This window comes from Triturus cristatus, chromosome 2_2 (genome assembly GCF_964204655.1).
Source record: "Triturus cristatus chromosome 2_2, aTriCri1.1, whole genome shotgun sequence".
Lineage (NCBI taxonomy): Eukaryota > Metazoa > Chordata > Amphibia > Caudata > Salamandridae > Triturus > Triturus cristatus.
Window position 1 is genome coordinate 492,656,846 of NC_140582.1, and position 23,742 is coordinate 492,680,587.

General features: G+C 42.8%; 1 protein-coding gene across 2 annotated transcripts in view; it reads left to right on the top strand.

Annotated features, from left to right (window-relative positions):
• The window catches only part of GAB1 (GRB2 associated binding protein 1), a 323,032-nt gene that overhangs the window by 187,938 nt on the left and 111,352 nt on the right, over positions 1 to 23,742 (top strand). For both annotated transcript variants that reach the window (XM_085641605.1, XM_085641604.1), the window contains exon 2: positions 20,923 to 21,217. In XM_085641605.1, coding sequence (XP_085497731.1) covers positions 20,923 to 21,217 — 295 coding nt within the window. The remainder of the gene's footprint in view (positions 1 to 20,922; positions 21,218 to 23,742) is intronic.

Genomic DNA, 23,742 nt, shown 5'->3' on the forward strand with positions numbered 1-23,742 from the left:
CCGAATATTTCCATTAACGTGTATTTGTAAAGCGCACACTCACCTGTGGGCATCTTGGTTCTGAATAACAGATGTTTATTGTTAATCAACTCAATAGTACTCATTTTATCGACCTCAGATGGATGAAAGGCTGAGTGGACCTGCTAGGATTTGAACCTGTGACCATGAGGTCGAGCACAGGCCCATGCAGTTGACTCATTAGTCCACTGAGCCACCAGACCCGGCATTGAAGTACATAGTTTTGAAAGGAGGATCTCTGCCCTCTCTTTATTACGAGTTGGTATATATCTGTAGCATTTAGGATCATATTTAATGAATGGGCAAAGAAGGAACCAAAAATTCCCTCAATGCTTGTCTTGCATGATACCATTAGCCAATCCTGGCGTTTCCGCTTCCAGCACTTTGTTGGCTGGGATTTGTAGCTACAAGTTTCCCACTACAAGTGTAGGTGACCAGACCTCTGCATGGAGAGTGCTGTTGGCAAAAAAAGCCCGGACTGGCTAAAAGTGTCTGGAATGGCTGGTAAAGGTCCCACTCTTGGCACTCCTGGCTGGCATCCATGTATTCTTTTGGGCTTCTTGGAGTGTTCAGCTCTGGGTGTGATCCCCGTCCTTGTGTTGTGTGGCGCTCTTGTGTTCACTCTCAGCAATGAATTGAGTTGCCCAGTGCACTGCAGGTGTCCCATACTAGCTATTCTATCGCTGGGAGGAAGAAATTAGTTCATAGTCATTTGAGGTTTGTACTGTTCTCAAAGTACCTCAGTTAATTGCCAATGCTCCAATTAAAAATATTCCATCAGTAACGCGCGTTCGTGATCAAACAATTCTCTGCATACCTGCGCCACTTGCACTTGTAGCTGTGGAAAGAGCAGACACTCCTTTTTTAAGTTTTTTTTTTTTTTTTTTTTACTGGTATTTCGCCTTTACTATGTTAATTAGTTAACATTTACAGTATGCTCCGAGAGCGAGATTTCGAAATAATAGGTTTTTCTTCCCATGTTACCTTCCCGGTCTTGTCTAGTCACTCGTCCTCTTTTTTTTTAAATTTCATTTTGTGTGGGTATGTTATCAAATGGTTGCATTTGTGCTTTACAATTTGTGTAAAGACAAATATAAAACAAATCTGTTATCTTGAAAAAGAGCTCTCAAAAGTTAATCCCAATAAAGAGCCCCTGAATGTGTTTTTGGGGAGCAAAATACTATATGCCGTTTACACCACTCAGTTGTCCGCTACTTTAGCATTTAAGAGCAATCCGTTTTCTGCAGAAAATAAATGAATGAAATGCAAAGTTTCTTGAGAAACTGTATAAATGGGGACATTTTCAAATTGCACCCAGGCCTTGTCAAAGTGTCAATCATGTTTCTATGTGGCTTGTATCATACAGTCGTCTTTCCTGGGAACAGACTTCTTCAGCCTGTTTAACCTATTCAAGAAGTGATGGGGGTACAAGTCACCGACAACTACTAGTGACACTGTTCTAAACATTAAACACACAAGGTGATCGGAGGAATGCTTGCAATTTGTCTAACCACTGGCAGTCGCTCCCAGCGTTCTTTTGCTCACGATTCTTATCTCAGTTTGGACCAAGCCATATGCAAATCAGTCTTGATCCTGCACCTCATAGGAACCGTCCAGCCCGAACTGCCAGGCCAAGTCCTCTGTAAACCAGAACACAAGCAACCCAGGACCGATTTCATCCCAGTAATGGGCTCATCAACCAGGTACAGCTTGGTTCCAGTGACACAATGAGCATGGGACCACGTCTTGGCATACCCATGCCACTTAGGGCGGCACATGAATCATACAAAAGGTGATAGTTGAAATGCTTGCAATTTTTCTAACCACTGGCAATCACTTGTGGTAGCATCCCAAGCCACTGTTCTTTTGCTCACCATGTCACCTCAGTTTGGACTCAACCATATGTAAATCATTCTTCACTTTGCTCCTCATGGGAACAGTCCAACCCGAACTGCCAGGCCTGGTCCTCTCTGAACTGGCACTCCAGGAACCTCAGACATTGTCATGACTCAAGTCTACAAGACTGTTCAGTGCATCCGTGCAGGCTTTTCAAAGTGACTGCTGTATGCAATTCAATTCCTGGGCTGATCATGTGTTTTAGACCAACTTATGCCAATTGTTTCGTGCTGATATTGCTACAGTTGGCCATCTTCCAGGCTAGAACTGTCAGAGAAGTAATTTTAACGGCTGGGAGTATGCATAAACTATGCAAAGCAGCATAAAACATTACCTGTACCAATTGATGCTTGTACCATGTCTTGTAGGCAGGTTATGATATTCTTTCTCTGTGTCATCTGACAACTTTGAGAAATAAGCAAAATATTCCGTTGACTGGGCCACTCTGACCAAGGCAATTGAAGAATTAGTGGCATTTTACTAACTTGAATTTTCAATTATACTGACCTGTGACTTTAAATACTATATTAAGAGTTCAGCAAAAAAGTTTGTCCAGATCCTCAATGTATGTACCATGGTTAATAGGTATAGAGTTTGTTTTCGAGATAGTGATAAGATCAATATCTTCCTTTAACACGTTGCATATTGCCGAACAGTATGAGCAAAAATGTGTAGATGGCTGAAAAATAGGCTGCATCTTTGCTGGAGGAAGGGCACCTTCATTTGGAAAGGTACGGTGGATGGAGTAACTCCGTGGACCCAGAAGTTATCTAATTTGTATGTAGACTTAAAAAGACTGATTTAAAAATTATTTTTTAGAAACCTATATTTACACGATACATTGGGTAACCATGTAATATGGTTCAGTATTTCTTTTGAGGGTTTCTGGTGACATCATAAAGGAGGCCAAACACCGAGTGGTTTGTAAACGTCACGAGAACATTAAGATAACTATGTTGAACCTTATTACCCATTACCCACTATGTATTTTTATATTGCAAGTTTATTTTGGGGCAGTTAGCTTGAAAAAGCGATTTAATAAACAGGAAAATATGTATTGAAAATTGTAAAAGTGAAATAATGGAATATAGGGTTTATTTGACTACACTAAAAAGAAAACCATATTTATGTTAAAAATACAGAATTAAAAATCCCTATGCTTTGTAAATCTACAGTCGATCTGTAGAAGGGCTAAATTGCTCATGATGTATTCTTCAAAATGATGCGAGCAATGGGTCCTGATTGAAATTAGAATATATTGATTTTTATGACCTTTTAATAATAGATTATTGATAAAATAACGATGGCCAATGGAATTATGCAATTCTATGGTTGCAGCATCGACAGCATAATTATAGATTCACCACATGTGCCACATAACCTGCAGACTAAAACAAAAGTATTTCTATCTGGAATGGATCAAAATAATACTGCCTGTGAATGTGCCACTTAATGATGCATATTTTGCCTTTTCGTGATGCATAGTTTAGATAACCTTGATGCATGCTTTGATCTGCCATGGCTGCATACTCCTATTGGCTCTGCAGAATGTTTAGGAGGTTGTCATTAAGATAATGTAACCCATATTACCTGTTAAATATTTTCCACATTCCACGGGTCCCTGTGAATAATTGGTTTTTGTGCCACTGTGTTTTTTTGCAGTAAATTCTTGCAAATGTGTAAAAACACACACACGCACGCACATGCGCACATACAGACTCGCATGCTGCTCTTTTGAGTCACTGAAGACCTCATAGAGGAAGTAGTGAAGTAAACATACCACCAGATGTGACTATTTGAAACCTGCACAGAAGCATCTGTCTGCCCGAACGAAGGTCTCACTTTTTAGGTCTAGCAATCGAGACCTCTTGTATATACTTTAGTATATACTTATTACATAATTATATGTGTATGTACTTTGTGGGCTCTGGAGATCAGCCCTAGCACTTGTCTGCTTCCCAGTAGGGACTTTTATTTCTGTTCAACTGCCTCTATTTAACTGTCTTGCTAAAAAAACGACCAGCAGAGGTCAGTAAAATACTGAAATGCTTTCTACAGAGTGACTTTATTTATTTTATTTTTCTGGCAACTGCCTCTATTTCGTTTTCTTGATACAAAACGACCAGCAGAGGTCAGTAAAACACCAGAATCACTTTAGCATTCTCTAGATTCCAGTCCATAGAAATTGTCTTCCACGAGCACCCGTAGACAATAACATTTTTTTTTTCAAATCTTGTATTTAAAGTGATATGACCACGTAAGGCCCTGATTTTATATTAAAAACAGAGCTTTGGACTATACCATTTCCCACTGAAAGGCAATATTTCTCTCCAGGTGTTCCCATACCTGGCGTGTCACGCAGTTTGGTGCTTACTTTCCCTTCATGTTAAAGAACAGTAGATGTTTCAGCACCCAGGCAAATGTGCTGCATAGCTAAATGCATATAAGGTCCCAAAAGCGAGACTGATTGCATTGGAAATGCTTGTTAAGTCTTCCTTCTACACTTGATCTGCAAATAACTGCAAAAGTAACCAGCATGCAGTTTTTGTGCAGAACATTTAACCGCATACCTACTTTGTATGACTGAAGATGCACCATTGTTTTTAGGTCTCGCCTGACCCAGCGCATGCGCTGGTCTGGCGAGACTTATTGAGAGGGCTTCAAAAAGTGCTACCGGGCCAGCCTAGAGCTACAGTGCATGTGCGCGGGCGCCACGCTTTACCGCGATTACTTTCACTTTCGCGGCCGCTTTGATGTGAGATCGCGATCACTTTCACTTTCGCAGCCACACGGCTGCTTTGCATAGCCAATAGGTCTCGCTTTTGGGACCTTATAAGTATTTCGTAATGCAACTGTTGCATGGCTAAACACTTATAAGGTCCCAAAGGCGAGACCTATTGGCTATGCCAATGCTTGTTTTTTTTTTTTTTTTTAACTCGTTAACCAGACCGCTTTTAGCTGCCTCTAGACAAAAGCATATGGTGTACTATACCAAAAACTTACACTGGGCTTGGAGCCCGCCAATTTCTTACCGTTGGTCTACTTTATTTTCACTCCTGTGTTTGCTTCTTAATCAATGGCTTCCCTTTCTCTTTCTGTGCTTGTCCCTTCCCTGGAGCACAGACTCTTTACCAACCTTTTGATTGGATGATTTTTATCCTTTCACTGCTCACATTTAGAGAAATACTATTTTTTTTCCTTTAAGCACTCCCTGCAAATGTGTTCCTTGCTCTCGCATGTGCTTCTTATCCTGCCTGAAATATCAACGTCCCCCATTTCTGTCCCTTCACTCATCCCTCCTCCACTCCTCCATTGCTTCCTTGCCACTCACTGTCTACAATAAGACTGTATTTTAGAGTGTATTTTACTTTTTTGGGAGGTCCCGGCAGCTGCCATTTGCTACTAGTCCTCTCTGCTATCTGGAAGCCCTTTCGCGCCACTTAGACTGGTAAATAAAAAGAAAATGTTGCCCACGTCTTTTCATAGGCGCATGCATGGTGCCACATGCACTCACATTTAGAGTGACCAGGCCAGCAGCTGAGGCCACATCATTGTCTTTTATTTCCCCTCTTTTTGTGCAGATGCTGAACAGCATTGGCAAAGCCAATATGTCAACAAGGAGAGACCTATTGACTTAGTCAATGCTTGTTATCTAGGAGCAATCTGTATTCCTTTTGTTGCTTACCACTTACTAAATGTAACTGAGCAATCATCACTGTGTGCCTTTTTATGCGTTAGTTTCAGTGCTTGTTGGTGTTTACCTAATGTTGCTAAAGTTAGCACAGCCTACCCAAAACCAGCAAATTGTGACAATCACTTCAAAAACAGGAAATTTTTGCCTGCTGTGCGCTTGGAACAGATGAACAGGATGGCCACTTGTAGAATGGAAACTTCCATCGAGCCTGTTTTTTCCGTGCTTTGCTCGGTGAGTAAAGATGGTACTTCCTGGAAAACAGCGCAGACATTGCAGAGACTAATAGGAGCAGCAAGACAATTTATGTCAAAATAGGTATTTGCTCATTATTTCTCATCCACATTAAATTCATTTCAGCATAAAAGGGGCAAACTTGTGGTAAGGACTTGGAAAATACGAAAGACAAAGGAATGTGTTGGTTTTAATACCTCGTAATTTTGGCAAAGAAAACAAAATACAATAGACTGCTGTGGCTGGGAGGATGGCGCAGTGAGGTGAATGATCGCCACTACAAAATGTAGTGTTTTGCATATTATGAATCCGATTTCCAGCCTCTCATCCTTCAGTGGTGGGGAAATGGTGTACATTAAATTGGGTATTAGTAACATCTATTATATCCAGCGCTTAAAGAAATTACAGAAGCACAGTATTTAACGCTGTATCAAATACATTTTTTTTCTACTGGAAGTGACCAGGGTGGACCCTTTTTAGCAGCTCTTTGCCCTGAGAGCTAGCTGGCATCTCGCGCACTTGGGTAGAAAGCATACCACATGGAAAGATAAGCCAGTTTGAGCTTACAATAAAGCGGCCAGGCTATCGATAGGTATGTCCGATTTTATGACTTTAAATTACACAGGCATGTATTTGTTCTGTAAGGCATGTGTTTCTCGGTATTCAATGTCACAGGTTCAAGGGTTGTTGCAGATCGAGCTAACAAACTTTTTGTACAAGGTAGTGAGGTGCAAGTTACTGTGCTAGAGCCAGACCTTGGAGCAGCTCCTAATTTGCTCAGTACTGGCAGTAGGTTCTGTGTCCGGACTGGGGGCGAGGATTATGCTTTAACTTCCTTCGTTTTTTATCACAACAACCATTTTTTAAAACCTTTCCACATTTAAAAATCGAATAAAAACTACCAGACCCTGAAAAATGTGTTCTCACTATCTTGTTGGACAAGGCCCAGACGTCCAGCTCCGGTTTTTCCAGGGGTCTGGCAGTGGTAGGGGTCGTACGGTAGGCCGTGGTACTCCCCACACTCTCTCCATAGGGCAAGGCTTCAGGTGAGGCTACTATGAATACCAGCGCTATGCCAGTTTCTACCCCACCAGGGGTCAACGGTTCTGGTGCAGAGGCTTCAAGGGACAGTCCGGTGAATGTTCGTCCTCCTTCCCTGGTACATGTCGGGGGCAGACTAGCGCTCTTTCTCTACGCGTGGAGAGCTCACATGCCCGATGCATGAGTTTTACAAACAGTGCAGGGATTCCAGATAGAATTCTGCGGGACCCTGTTTTAACCCACTGGCCCAAGACCGATCAATTTTTCCTTTCAGGAAATGCGCTTAGATGCAGAGGTCCATTCTCTTTTGGCAAATGGCACTATTGTACAAGCGACCATCCACCCTGGCGGGTTTATCAGCAATATTTGTCGAATGGAGAAAAGCGATGGGGGCCGCTGAATGGTCATCAGTCCAGAGTTCAACTAATGGTTACAGCGATTTCAAAATTGAGTGTATTCACCGCCTGTGGGACGTGTTGTGGCCGTTTAATTAGATGGTCTGCCTGGACATTAAAGACACCTACTTAGTTTCAGTCTTCCCACCTCACCAGCTGTTCCTCCAGTTCTTTGGTGCCACCAGGTGTTGAGTTTCCCAGCCTATTTGGACTCTCCTCAGCCCTTTGGTGCTTTACCAAAGTCTTTAAGCCAGTGGTTGCGCGCAGGGAATATGCCTTATCATGTACATGCTGCTTATTGCCCAGTTTCCCTGGCAACTGTCTAGACAACTGCAAGCAGCAATAGACCTAGAGGATTTGGTTTCCGTGATAATTGACACAAACTCCCTCCTGGCGCCATCCCAGAAAGCAGCTTTTCCAGGTGTTGTCATTGACTCGATCACATCCTCTCTGAGCCTTCCCTCTTGGAAAATCACAAAAATCAAGCACCAGTTACAGAGGACCCTTGCGAGACCACCACTTCATTGCGGCAGATCGCCCATCTGGTGGGGCTCCTTTACTCCTCTATTCAAACCATATTTCCAGGCCCTCTTCACTATTAGACCCTTCTAAGACTCAGTCTTTTTACCTTCAGAAAGGACTGATATACTCCTAGAGGGTAGCCATTTTGGATGAAGCGAGGGAGGAGATCTCTTGGTGACTTTGACATATGGAAGCGTGATCTTTGGGTCAGCTCCAGACCTAGTCATAGTCCGACACCAGCAGGTCAGGCTGGGGCACAAGATGTGGTGGATTCTCCATGGGGGCTCTTGGTTTCTTCAATACTAGACTTTGCATTTCAATTCCTTAGTGCCCCTGATCGTCTCTTTTGCGATCCGGTGCTGAACTAGGGACAGGATTCAATTGTGTGTTCTCCTCAAGATGGACAATATGTTGGTAGTTCGATACATCAATTATCTGGAGGGCACACGATCGAAAGTCCTTTTCCACATGGCAACCAATTTCTGGCAATATTGCCTGTATCATCAGTTCTCGGTGACAGATGATTACCTTCCGGGCTGGGAGAACTAAGTGGCAGACTGGCACTCCCGGCACCCTCTGGATTCTGGCCTGTGGAAGCTCCATCCAGAGGTCTTCGCCGACCTCCGCAGGGTCCCTTTTTAGTGGGCATGTTTGTGTCTCGCCTGGACAACCAGCTCCCCAGGTTCTTCAGTTGGAGGCCGGACCTGCAAGTGGTGACGACGAATGCCTTTTTTTCCAATAAGGCCCCATGGAAGGTCTATGCGGTTCCTCGCTTGCGATGATCACCCTGCCCTCTGCCCAGGTCAGACTTCCGCAGGCAGCAGTGGTTCTTATCTCTCCGATGTGGAGATCTCAAGTTTGGTTTCCTGTTCTTCTAGAACTTTTCTAGGATTCTTCAATCCGACTCCCCTGTTTCCGCATTTTCTTCTCAGTCCAGATAAACTCCCTCACCGCCTGGTGTTGGAGGGCTCCCTGTGTCTAATGGCCTGGTGGATTACAGGGGATGGTGGTCCGTCCCGGGCCTTTGGAGAGAGGCTGAAGACCTCTTATCTAGAACTTAGCCCGATGGCCTCCTCAAGCAGTACAGGTCAGTCTAGACTAGATGGACACGGTGTCTCGGCGGAGTGTTGATTCCGTGGTCGCAGACGTAGTTCAGGTCCTCAATTTCCTGGCTGGTCTTGCGACAGAGGGCTTAGCCTACCGTTTTATAAACACTATCCTTTCCGCCATATCAGCGGGCCACATCTCGGTGGAGGGCTCTCCTTCGGGTTTACGCCCTTTCGTGTGTCGCCTTCTCAGGGGAATTCGTGTCTCTTCCATCTGCACCACCACGTTCAGTGCTATGGGACATCAAGCAAGTGTTGAACCTATTTTTGTCTTGGCAGCTGAACAGGTTTCTATCACGTAAGGCACTTTGAGTGAAATTGGCAATGCTGTTATGCTTGTTTTCCTGCAGGCGAGTCTCCGATGTTTGGACCCTAGATATAATGGGCAGGATTTTTTCCCCTTCTGTGGTATCGTTTACCATTAGTAGGCTGACAAATTCAAGCACCAGAACTATTCAATACCCAGCTTTCCAAGATTTCCCCTAAATTGTGTGTGGTACAATGCCTTAAGGCATATGAGGAAATGTCAGAGGAGTTCAGAAAGCCGGGGAGAGGCAACTCCTTATTGCACTGAGTAAGCCACATAGTGCAATGTCTTCTCCCACTATTGACCTATGAGTGTATTGGTGATGCAGGAAGCCAGCACCAATCTTGCGCCTTTTGGAGCCCACTCACACACAGGAGCTATGTCTTCTAAGGCTTTTACCCTTGGGGCACACCTAGAAGACATCATGAATGCGGCAGATTGGTTCTTGGACCTTTAAGCGATTTTATTTCAAACCGAAGCTGGATATGGCTCATTTTGTGGCTAGCAAGCTTTGAACCAGCATAATCCTCGCCTCTGGTCCTGACACAGAATGAAAATTGTTCCTAACTAACGTGTAGGAAAGTTTCAATTCTATTAGAGACATGAAGGTGAGGATTATCCCACCCAGCAGTTTTCTTTCTCTCTGCGTATCCCACCCTATAAAGGAGGTCATATGGTTTCCTGATGTAGAGAGGAGTAATGGCATGGGTTTTAGAACGGACCTGGTCCCGTTCTTTGGAATGATATTTTAATATTACAGTTCCCTCTAATAGAGAGGCATATTCCAATAGCTCTTTGTTTATAGTCTCAGCCAGTACCAAACATGACCTGTAAGGGCAATTGTGGAGGCCTGGCTGGCTCTTTGATAGAGGAGGTCATGACCTAGAGAAAGGACTATATGCGATATGGAGTCCACCTGATTGGCTGGCTTTTGGGACCTTTATTGTTATTTGATTGGCTGCTGTGTTTGAATCATTCCCAGAAGTTCTTGGGTCTTGTATTTTTAATGCTCTTTTTTTAAATGTGGAGATGTTTAGAAAATGACTGCTGCAATATAAAATGAAGGAAGTTAAAGCATAATCCTCGCTTCTGTGTCCTTAATAGAAGTAAAACTTTCCTACATGTTAGTTAGGAACAATTTTCATTCTATATTTGTCAATTGCCTCGTATGTTACTACTTAAGTACCTACACCAACATGGCACTTTTCTATTACTTTTATTGAAGGCCAAAGAGCTGACCGAAGTATGTCTGGCATCTTTTTTTCTTCTTCTAATGTTTTTGCCCTTGCACTATGCATTTTGTAACAGAATAAATGGATTACCATGTATTTTTTGGTTTAAATGGAGTGTACTCTTTATTTATTTTTACTGTAGCTTTGCATGTGGTGTTCTTAGTGACTTTGCGTGAATGTTGGTCTGCTGGTGATGTTTTTTTATGCTTCATATCGGTCTTCCTTTGCATTCCATATTGAGTATGGTTGTTGGAGAAAAGAAAAGTATTCCTACTGTTTCCCACTACACGTCTTATTTTTGGTTAATTGTTCATCTAAAGATTTTCGGCTGCTATAAGCCAGTGACAAAGACTGAAATGCACACACACACTACTGTGCAGTCTGATGTCCAAGGCTAGACCAGGTTTGAAATTAGTAGTCGACCTGTGGCAGCAGGGTCTCCATTATAAACAGATCTCCTTGCTGTGTTTCTTCAGGAAATCTAGATAGTTTTTTTGCGTTTTCCATTCATTATCTTTGACAGGAACACAAGGTTCTACATTGGAGCATTATTTTGATGAGAGTTTTTGCGGTTGTTTTCAGATCTGAGCTATCCAAAATGCTCTCATGATACAGTGTATATTTAATGGGGGATGAAGAGTTCCAAACGACCAGGAACCTCAATGCTCACGTACATTTACCACAATCTTAACAGTAAAAGGTATTTACTTTTAGGTTGAGCATGCAAGAGCGAATGTGTTCTCGCTTACAAGACTCTTGTATTCAATAATGGGCTAGGAACCCGCCCAAAGCTTACCTTTCCTATGCATCATTGTTGCTCTTCCTTGCTGCCCTCTTATTGATCAGCGCTTGCCATGCGTCACTTCCTTTTATTTCTGTAGTGCACGAACCAAGTACAATTTAGTTAAAGTTTGCATTGGTAACCTCCACTGGCCATCGGCCACTCGCGTTGATTTCAGGTACTATTTCTTAGCTGTGATGTGGTCAACGATAGCTGTGTCATATCCCTATCGCTTCTAGCCTCTCCCACTTGCCCTGTTTCTCTCGTCGTTTTTTTTTTTTTTTTTTACTTATCCCCACCGCCCTGCCTCCAATGCTTTCTTGCCCCTATTATTTTGATTTCCTTTGATCCACTACCAGTTTCTCTCTCCATTTATCTCCTAACATCCTCACTGTCTTCTTTCTATCCTTCTTTCCATTTCTGCCTCCCTCATTCCCACTATCTCTTTTCCCATTCTCTCTTCCCATTCCCCTCTTTTGTACTCATTCTTCACCCTTCCACTCCCAGCAGCACCGTCTCTGCAATCTCGACCTAAAAAGCACTATGAAGCTGCCAGTGCTGGCTGCATTATAGCACTTTTTTAAATCCTACCGTTATCCCCCTACCCCCGTAAATAACCCCCAAATGGTTGCCAAAGCCTATAGCTCGCCCCTTGGCGATACCTATTGGCTTTGCTGATACTTGTTTTTCCACTTGTTTTTCCTCTTGTTGACCAACCTGCACAGTTCCCATCTTTTTTTTTTTTTTCTGTCCTCTTTTGTACTCTTCCTGTCCAGTTTACCTCTACTCAAAAGTACTTACTCTTTTAGTTACAGTGAGGGGAGGCACCCACTTCCCCTTTGAAGCGCAGACTGGTTTCTCTTTAGAGTGTTATTGAAGCTGTACAGTGTGCCTCTGGATCGGAGGTTTTTTGGTGACTATTAGCAGAGTATGGGTGAGTTTATGTAGACTCTGGCTGAGGCTGTGCTAGGCTGTATTTGGGGATCGTCAGAGTGTATAAATCCATGCTGATTGAGTGCCTCTGGTCTTTCACACCTAAAAAGGCCCAAAGTTGGCACATTTCTTCTCATTCACTTGATTGTATCTAATGTGAGGTTAGCAGCACCCCTAAATGTTACTAGCCTTTTGCATTCCAACAGCCTAGTGGTTAACCTTCAGTGATCAGTGCCTGTATGGAAAATAAAGAAGATTGTCTGAATATGGCCATCTACCTACGTGACTAACTTCTGTAACACCTCCCACTTCAGTCCTAATCAAGCACCTACCACGGTTGCTTGTGCAGTAGGAAGGAAGATTGTGAGGACTGCGGTGGTTCAAAGCATGCAGGAAGTGGTTGATAAAGTTATGGAATGCTTAAGGTTTTCATGCTTCCATATTATATTATTTCAAGTTCTTAGATGAGTAGGCTAATAAAAAAAAATGCCTGTGCAAGGAACCTGGCGGGCTACTAATAAAAATATCTTAATCTTCAAGGTGAATCTATTGGGTGATACACTTGCCAATTTTCCGTTTTATTTTGATGACAATCTAGTGTCCTCATGAGACATGGCAACCTGATGAAAATTAACTTTTTTGTTTCTTTGCAATTTAGTTGGTGACGTGCAGTTCTGATGCAGATATATTCGACATGTTGTTCCAAATTACATGCAAATTGTTTATTTCGCTTGGCCATGGTGGACAGCTATATTGTGTGCTTTTGCGTGCAAGTATCGGCCAACCTATTTTGAGGACTACTTTAAATGATCAGTTCTGTAAAGTAATACACAACGCCTCGTGTGGTTCAAAAGTCATAATGGGGAGCAGACTGAAGAAAATACATTTGGATGCATTTCAAACATAATCTTTTATTTCTGCAGGGTCCGGAGCCATCTTACTCCTAGAGAAATGCACTTTTGTTTAGCTTTAGACTTGAACGATTAAGTGAAAACCCTCGTTTCTTGAGCAGCCCCACACTGAGCTTCAAAGGTTCAAGGAAGTGATTTGGGAGTTTTAAAATACCAAATGTCATGCTGGATAGGGCTATATTAACAACCACTTGTCCATAAATGGAGATTCACTTGGGCATTAAAATAGCCGCCACTCTCACCAATAAATGTCCCAGGCTTGAAGGAGACAAACCAAATCCTTTTGAACTGGGGAGTAAACTCTGCAGCAAGACCGGTTATAAAGTCTCTACTAGAAAGGAGGATAAAGCCAGTTGGAAAACACATTGGAATGTCTGGAATGTTTCACCCTAAAGCCGCATCACTGGAAATCCTATTTCCAGTTTGTTTTATTGCTTATCCAGAGCCACCTTTTAATTGAAATGGTTTTCATCGCAATGGATGCAAGTCCTTCCTGTGTCCTAGGGACAGGGAACTGTACCAGCCTACCCGTTAAGTTTTCTGTGCAGATGCTCTGAGGTTTATAGATGCCTTAAGCTATTTGAGAAATAACACAGTGTAGAAAATGGCAGCGTTCATAATTTGTGGCATCTGTTTGCTCAAAGCCAACTCCAGCCATGAATTTATCATTTGGCTGCAAGAAGTTGACCTTCAGTAGGGTGACCAATGGTCTGGTCTCTATCCTCAAGAACCACGAATACAGCAGTAGATGTAGTGAACCTGCCCTGGTATTTTGTACAAATCAGGACACACTAAATCCCCAGTATGATTATGCGGACCGCTCCTTACAACTCACCCACGGTTGGTAGAAAATTCTGTCTGTTCATTTGCCTGGTACTTCGAAGTCTCAACAATTTAGTTCTGTACAATATTTCAAGATTAGCATGAGTAAGTTGTGGCTGTTTCGTGCACCCAAAGGGCTGTGGTGGTGAAGGGGCACTGAGTGATGTCATCAAATATGTCCATGGTGAAGCAGTGTGATTTGTAAAGTGTGAAGCCATGAGCAGTGCATTTGGGCAGAGGGGCAGTTGAGGTTGCAGGGCTTCCCAAACCTGGTGGATTTCTGTGCTTTTTAGCTTTTGGATCATACAGATAAGGTCCCTTTTTAATTATTTTTTTATTTAAGTGACACAAATTATTTTGTCTTCAAAGTCAACTTTTCCTAACCTACTTATCAGCATTTTTTCCAGTGATATATATCACTATGAAATGTACATTAAGAAACCTAAAATAACCAGAAATTGTTCAACGTTGAGATCTAGCGTATGGGAATGTTAACTGAACGTATGCACCTTTACTAGGGTTGCCACTCTTCATTCTTCAAAATGCATAGTTTGCAGAAAATTGAAATGATCTCCTTGGACTGCAATAAATAAGAGGTGTCCAAAAAAAGTGATCCTGTCCTCTTTTTAGGCGATGGAGGCCTACAGTGCCAGACTCTTTCCTCTACCAAGTTTTTTTTTTTCTTGTCTTATGTAAGTCAATTATTCGTTTGTTTTTTGCTATTTAGGCTTAAGCCTCATTTGTGAACGGAAAACACAGCATCAATTAAACAGAACTACTATGTCCTCATAATTTATTGAGGCTCTGAGCTGCGATAATGTCCTGCTTTCCCTATGCCTGCAGGCACTCCAAGGATAAAAATAGAACCGGGTTTCAAGAATCCCAGATATTTGCACATAACCAAGAGTGATTTATATCCTCTCATGCTGCACTTAGACAAAGCATAAAGGCGCTTTTGTGCTACGATTACCGAGAGGGCTGATGTCAGTGCGCTTGTCCAGCACCGAGCTCCATTCTTCTGCTAAATTGGCCTTTGTACCGTAATCCGCAGAGCCGTTGTGTTCGTCGTATAAAAGTGTGTAGCTTACCAATTTTCTTTTGTTTAGTCTGTCCCTGCTTCACTGTGACTCACGTGCTGTAACAAACAGCCACGCATTTAGTGCATTAAAAATAGTCCCAGGTGTTGGCGGGCTGTGCATGCCCTGTGTTCACCATCCAGCATGGCTCATTCAGTAGGAGGTTGGAAACATTGCTAGAAGTAAGGAAGTTCTGTTTAGAGAAGTCCTTCCTACTGACCGGAAAGATTAGTGTCTTGGCTAGTGTGATGCAGAGAGGGACTTTTTTTGAACTAAATGACATCATAGAATGCATTCACAAATGTTAAAAACCTTTACTGTTGAAAGAACATTGCCTGCTTTTTAGAATGAAGATACGTCATTTCATATACCCTCCCTTTACTTGGTCACACTGCTTTCCCTGCTAAGCATGTCCATATATTTTCACACAAAATATTCTTTGGTCTTGTAGGAAGACATCGATGTCCAAATTATTTGCAGCAGGACTGAGGGTGTTAGGATGTCAGGATAAAACAGATTTTATAACGGAGTTCCATTTAGGTTAGCTGCAGGCCAATTTGTCTTTTGTGGATATCTTGAAAATGGAGTTGGACACCCCACTATTCTAATAAAGTTCAGCTTTGCTCCTTGCCTTACAATTCTACACCGCTGCGCCGTGAGGAAGTACAGTGCTTAATATCTGTTTGTACTTACCTAGATAGTAGGACCTTTTTAGTCAGAATGATAGTGTGGGTGATTATCCCCCTTGCTAGCCACTTACCCATTCTTGGATCCATGTATTGCTTTTGTTTGCTCAACATTTATGGTTTGTGCAGTTCTTGTGTAATGTTAAAAGTATTTGTAGGGCGAGCATGTCGCCCTGTGGGGGTGTCCTGGTGCCAGTAGATGTACCGGTTCCTGGCTTGAGCCTAATTGAAGAGCAAGGCTTTAAGTTTCTTTGGAAACGCAAGGGCAGAGATAGCGGCTCTGATGTGCAGGGAGAGATTGTTCCAGGCTTTAAGAGTGAGTTATAAGCTAGCCGTCCTGCTCTGCAGAAGGGGGTGAGGAGGGAATGTGAGCTAACAGGAGACTGGCAATTGGAGTGTTCTGGTCAGTGTGTGGAAGCAGGCTCGATTGTGTGGTAGGAAGGGCCAAGGGTGTGGTGTAAAGCACTTTGTAAGTGTGAGTAAGAAGTTTAAAGAGCGAGCATTTGTGAATAGGAAGTCTGTGAAGCTTTTTGAGGTTGTTGGTGATGTGATTAGGACTGGGTTGGAGTGTGGGTCTGTCTGCTGGATTATTGAATCACCTGGAGACGGTTGGGAAGGTGAGTGCGATGTCCCTATAGAGAGCATTTCTATAGTTGAGTTTGCTTGTTATCAAGTTTGTTTGACTGTTCTCCGGGGTGTCCAGGGAGCTACTTGAAGATCTTGAGGCATTTAAGGGTGTTGAAGCAGGTGGCTGCCACTTTATTAACTTGGATGTCTTTGAGATATTTGTATCCACCACTATACTGAGGTTCCTGGATTGATTGGTGGAGTTGGGTGCTTGACCAAGATCTGTTGGCCGTCCTGTCACAACAGGGATATCCTTTCTTGAGGGTACCACTTCTGTTTTGTCACAGTTGAGCTTGAGATGGTTGACTTTCATCCAGTTGGCGATTTTGGATATTCAGGTGGCAAAGATGATCTGTGTGTGGGACATGTTGTGGGAGAGGATGAGCGGAGTGCAATCCATGTACGGCATTCTGTTGATACCATTGTATTTGATGTTCTCTAGGAGCAGAGACCTGTTTGTTGAAGAGATTAGGGCTGATCGAGGATCCGTAGGGGACTCCACAAATCAGGTTGGTGGTTGTTGAGGTGAAATGTGCCAGGCTAACAAACTGTGGGTGCCCCATGAGGAAGGAGCAAATCTGAGGGATCACTCGTCATCTAATTTCTGAATCGAGGAGGAGTTGAATGAGAATCGCGTATGAGACGGAGGTCTAAGCTGCACCAAGGTTGAGCAGGATGAGTGTGCGGTGTTCCATCTATTCATGATCATGCAAATCTCCTCAGTGGCAGCTATCGGGGGTTTTAGAAAGCCTGATTGAAAGGGTTTGAGGGGATTGTTATTGGTTAGGTGGCCCGACAGTGATTTGTTGAGTTTTTCACTCAGTTTTGCTGGGTAGGGAAGCAGGGAGATAGGTCGGTAGTTAGCCAGTATTTTTGGGTCTGCCAAGCCTTTATTCAGGAGCAGAAGAATGGTGGCAAACCTCCAGGCTTCCGGAAAGGTAGCAGAGGTGAGGGAGTTGAGATTTGGGGTGAGCGTGTAACAGATGGGGTTTAGTCCTCTAGTGAACATGAAGTGGTCCGAAGGGGTTCCAGAGTAGATGGATCGCATGATTGAGGCCTGTTCTGTTGTGGGGATTACTGGCCATAATATCAGGGTGAATTGTCTCATCAGATTAGAAAACATTGAGGGAGAATGGGTCCGATTGACTTGCAAAAGTTGATATTGCTGATTTTGTCATGGAAGAAGTGGGAGAGCTCGTTGCAGAGGTCCTGTGAGGGGGTGATTGTGGTAGCTGACAGCAGGGGAGGTGAAGTCTTACTATCCCGAAGATTCTTTTGGTGGTGTTCAAGCTGTTTCCGATTCCGTCAGAGCTGAGCGCATAGTGTCTTTGTTTGGCGATAGTAGTGTTGGAGGGTTGACTTGAAGACTCTTCTTTCGTGTCACCTAGAGAATGTCTCCAGCAGTGTGCCAGCTGCCTGCAGTGGCACTTGTAGAGTCTGAAATCTTCCATATACCCACTCTCATGTGGTCTTGTTCTGGAATTGGCAGTGGTTTTGAGAGGGGCCAAGGAGTTCTTGGAGTAGGTGATATATGCATTGAATTGAGTGATTGATCGTAGGAGGTCGTCTTGAAGTTGCACTTTTTTGGTTTGGAGTTCTGTGATCCAGGCTTCTTCTGAGATTCTGCTCAACTTTCTCTGCATTGTCTTGGATGGCGTGGAGGCATGTCAATGGGGGATGTGCATGTTGAAGCTGACCAGGGAGTGACCCATCCAGGTGAGGGGGATGAGTTGATCTATGGTGCTGCTAACAAACCTCGTGAGGATAGGGTAGAGCAGATGTCCTGCGCTGTGGGTGGGATCCTTCATGCGTTGTGTAAGTCAGAGTTCATTTCGTCCAGGAGGATTAAGTAGCAGCTGTTGAGCCCTAAATGTGAACCTACCTGTGCCTGGTCCTCCGCCAAGGCCCTACTATTGCGGAACCCCCTCCTGTTCGGTCGAGGGCCTCAGGCTCGTTGTCCTGTGGCCCCTCTGATTCTCTGTTTCGTGCTTGCATTCAGTCTCATCAGTTTTGCCTGTTTCTCTCTTATGTCACAGCTTCTTTTTTGCACTGCTTGCTTTCTTTTTACCACTGTTAGTTTGCTCACTCTCTTGCTTCTCTCGATCTGTGTGCCACTGTATTGCCCTTTTTTTTACGCCCTTGCATCCTTTGATCTTTGTGCCACCTCTCCTAGTGCCGCCTCTTTTCTCACTCTCTCTCTAGTTGCCTAGATGACAATCAATGCCTCTTCTAAGCTGCTAAGATCGTGTTTCCTGGATTCACCCAAGCAAATTTGGTAGCATGTTAAATTTAGAAATTCCTTGCATATCACGCTTTTATGCTTGACTAATGACCAGAAGGAATAATTGTTTGCCAATCTTTTCTGTTACCTGGAAACATTTATGTGGTCATTACTTCAATATGGCTGCCATACCATTCGAAATCCAGAGATGACCAAATTGGGGTCAAAAGCCATGTCGAGGTAGTCGATATAAGAAAAGGTGGACTAAATAATTGTAGACGCACCAAGCAGGCATGTATTCAGTATTAATGATTTATAAATTATGTATATCACTAAATTTCATAATCTGTTATTCTCCTATATTTTTGAGGAATCATTAAATTGCCCATGCCATATTTCTCTGTGCTGCCTCAGAATTCAATCTGGCATATTGTATTCCACTGACGGAGGCTTCATGAACCTCCCCCCTCCTCTTTAGCAGGGGTGATACGCATTGCTCAATGGCATGTACTTGTGTTTCTTGTTTTTATATTTTATTTAAAAAAAATTCAAACATTACAGAAAAGTTCCAGGTAAAAGCATTATATTCATCGTGAGCATCGCACATTAATCGATCATTAGTACAGATATGTCAATCCCGAGCTGCAGTATAGTAAATGTCCAAGTCATGGCAGTGTCAAGGCAAAGCTCTAGCCATGCCTGTGACTTGAATAGTAGTTCAAGGGAGGTTTGAAGAAACTAGCACACCTCAACAGGAATTCAATTTGCTTACTCTTGTTTTGTTAATCCGATAATTACTTAAGTAGGTTCCCAGAACAGTATCTTAATGACCATGGTTTCATCTTTGCAGGTAAGTCTGCAGGGGTTGCCAAATATTTTTGGATCAAGGGAAGGGCGGACTAGTAGGTTTCCAAATGTTCAATTCAATACATTGGGAAACAGCCTTTACATTGTGGCTCGAACCACGCTGTACCTTAACAACGCGGTCCGAACCACGTATGTCTTTACAACGTATTCCTTTACCACACAAGTCGTTGCGAGCTACTTTAGGAGTTGGTGATATTTTAATTTCAATGATGTTTGAGGTGATTTTAAACACTTTACCCCAAAATTTGCAATTCTGTAACACTCAAATGCAAGGTCTATAAAGTCAGCGTTTGGAGCTAGGCATTTAATGTGTTGAATATGTGAGATACATGTTTGGGGTGTGCTGTATTTCTGGTGTAGGAACCTAAAATGAATTAATTTGTCTACTGTTTGAGCATGATAACTTGGTTGCAGTATATCCATTCTTTGTTGCATAGGGTGCACTAGAGCAGATTACCACTTTGTTTTAGCTTGGAGACTAATCGCAGGGGTCTCAGTCAGGATAGCCGTGTATAGTCTGACATTGTGTCTATTCAAAGGGAGTGTCCTGAGCTGAGCTAGGGTCCTGCATGATTTTGGTTCCAGAGGGAAAGAGGAATTAGTAGCTTTGCATGGTACCCAGTGCCGATAATTGGCAAACCTATACATAGTAGCTTGTATCCCAGCTGCGATGGTGGCGTATTGTAAAAACCTTCTCTGGAGGTGCATGTGCGTTTGTGACATAAGACCTTTAAAATGTGATGTTTCATTAGATTTTAAGGAGAGATAATGGTCTTCAGACATGAGCTGATAAATACTACTGCAAGAGAATAGCATGATGGGGCTGTAAGGCAGGGGAAATACAAGAGAACACTAAACAAAACATTTAGGGATGGATTCAGAGAAGGATGTATGGATTAAAAGAATGGAATGATGGAAAGAACGATGGAGAGAAAGATTACATGGAAGGAAGGTTGGATGTATAGTAGGGAGAGGTCAGGATGGTGGAGGGAGATGAGGGAGGATAGATGAGACATGGGTGATGGATGAATGAAGGGGGCTAGTGTGGATGAAGAGACCAGGAAGGATGCAGAGGATAAATGGATGGATGATGAAATTTACTGAGAATGCAGGTGTAACGGGCACAATGTGTCCTCTTTGTTTTCTCTGCTTCCTCAGTGAAGTAACCAGATGATTTCTGGGCTCGCTCACCTCTAACGCAGTGTCATTTGGCAAATGGTTCAAAGTGGAAGGTATTTTTCTTCTACTTTATAGTGCCTAGTTATAAAATAGTACTGAATGCTCCAATTGTGGGTGAATTAAATCTCATTACAGATCAAAAATTGCAGTGTTGTCTGCATTACAAGGCAGCCGACTGCATGGTTAGAAAAATAACAGGTTTTAAAAATTCGGTATTTATTTTAATTTATGATGCCATGTTACACTTTTGGGTCATAGGGTGATTGCCATTGAAAATTACTGCTCAATCTTGTGCTTTAATTTGTTTACTTAAAATCTAAACTAAGATGTCTTTGAAGTTGCAGCTTTCATTACAAGGAAATTCTTTTGTTTCTTAGGCCTGGAAGAAGAGATGGTTCATTCTTCGCAGTGGACGTCTAACAGGAGATCCGGATGTACTGGAGTACTACAAAAATGACCACACCAAGAAACCAATACGGATCATTGATCTAAACTTGTGCGAACAAGTGGATGCTGGACTTACTTTTAACAAAAAGGAGTTTGAAAACAGTTTTATCTTTGACATTAAAACCATTGACAGAATATTTTACCTGGTTGCAGACACTGAAGAAGAGATGAATAAGTGGGTGCGGTGTATTTGTGAAATTTGTGGGTTTAACCCCACAGAAGAAGGTAAGCCCAGTCGGTTATTAGGTAATAGCAACCTTAATCCTTTAACGCCATTGTCACTGATAGTTCACAAACAAATACCAGTGGAATGAACTGTTGTCCAGCTTGTAACACTGGCAACAAATATGAAAATAGTTCCAGTTAGGTAACACAGCTGTAAGTCTTTGTCAAGACAGCATCCTCCTGTACCGGCACACTATCGGGACCCCTCTCACAGCCAGTTGGCCTGTTGCCTTGAGGCAGATGCAAGTTCTTTACATAGATCCTCAGGCACCAGGTAGCTGTGCTATTATAGAAGTAAGATAGGCTCTTCTCTTGGGAAGGCTGACCAGCGTTCCTCTTTTCCCCACGAGGCAGTTCCTTCTTCTGCAGATCATCTACAGCTCTTCTTGCAAGGGTCTTGCTCATGTTGTCTCCACTCAAAAATAACCCCGCAGTCAAGGATGATTGCTTCCCACACTGGAACATGACCACCCACATTGAGGTGCTCATCCTTGCATACTGACCACTGTTTCTACTCTGCATATATCCTAGTTTTGCAGCTTTAGGTATGGATCCCACATATACATCTCTGAACCTGGTTTCAGCCCCAGACTGATGAGGCTACAATCTGTCAGTCAAATTAAGCAGGAAGTGGGGGGAACCGGGATCTTTACTGAAAGTAATCTGAGTCCAAGGCACAGAAAATGGATGGGGCCTTCCTATTCATCTACCACACAACTGTCTGCAATAACCTTTGGATGAATGAAGCAGGAACGGGGCAGGGACTGTCCCTGAACTTCATTGCAACACCGGTCTCCCTCCCTCCCCCCTTCTCCCTCCCTCCCTCCCTCCTTCTCATAAGAGCCTAGTCCACTTCAGAGGACCTCAGAAATATTACTGCAATGTACATCCCTGTTTGGGAGGCTCTCTCCTTACTCCATGTTGTATACCATCTACACAAAGAAGATCCAGAATGGATCCCTGTCCCCCTATAATCACGCACACCAGACTGACAATGTGCCCAGTGCAAATGCACTATTTAATCATGTCCCTCTGCATCCTGCCAAAGACCCCTTAAAGCTTACAGTTGTGAGATTCCATTAGAGTTGCTATACGGGAGAGGCCCTAATACCAGAGTGCAGGAACTTAAAAATGTTAAGTTTCCAGGGGTTAGAATATAGTGTTTTGATTTCATGTATTTGAACATAAGGTGCAGTCACACGTGGACCATGGTGTCATTAAAATTTCAAATGCCACAGAAGGTTTTTATATTTCTTTTCAGATTTGGATTTTTTGTAAAACAGATTTTATTCCGCAAATAGCACATATGGAGCAGAGCTCTGTAACCCAGTAACTTCTGCATAATAAACGTACATCATTATGACTTTGACATTTAAGTAATTAAATCAAGCAAAAATGACTAGCAATACAGATGACAAGAAACCATGAGGAAACCCTAACCCAACAAGCCCCCCCCGTCGCACTAACATCCTCCCAAGAGCAGCTCGGCAATAGAAAATGCACCACTGTCCATGATTGCAGCACACAAACACACCCAGATTTAGATGTTAGTATGGACCTTTCCTTCTATTTTAGCGTGCTAGTTTGACTCAAAATGAATTGAAACTTGACTTTCTGGTCGAAACCTCTGGGTGGGTATTTAAGTTCTAGGTAGTGCATTTTTTTCCCCTTTGTTTTCAATACTGCCCTACTATGAATTAGGAAGTGCATCATAGTTTTAGAAACCACCCTCGTTACTATCCAGAAGGAACATTACATATTGAGATATACTATCATAGTTTGCCTTTCCCACATTCTCCAATTCCACTAAAAGGGATCGCATATTTATAACTCATTCCTCAATAGTATTAGGTTGCTATAGGACTCCCTGTGTAAGTCTTAGTTCTAAAGCTACTAAGAGTAAAAGTTCCAGCATTCCCTATCAAAACCCAGTCTTTGTTCTAATGAAAAGATGGTATTACCCATCCTGGCATTTGGGCTGGCCACAGTGGAATGCAGATATATTATCATCTTGGTATCCAAGATCAGGAACACCATTCCCCTGCTGCTAATGGAAGAGGCACATTCGTTAACTAAATGTTTTTAACAATTAGCCTCTTAATTAGTTACAGATTAGTGTTCATGATGCATCCTGTCTACAGACACACACGACCTTCTTTATAAGGTGAATGTCAGTGCTACAAGTGGCCAATGAGTGGTATAAGGCAATGTGCTCAAATTGAGTGCCTCTTTTTATATATCCTTGGTTTTTTTTCAGGCCTCAAAAAGGCAAAACATCACCACTGCCAAGTCACCATAATTTAAACTATTGGCAAATCTCTTGTAATTGACTTAAGATAGAGCCGTAGTCAAACCCTTGCGCCTTTGAAATCTTGGGCTCCCTAGACCAATTGGAGCCAACTAACTGGGGAGGCTCTTTATTGCACCACCTTTCTGCATGTCAAATTTGTGAATGTGTAAAAGGCATTGAATTGCAGTCACTTGTGCCGGTAAGACTATAACCCCAATAGGTTTCTTCCTGGATG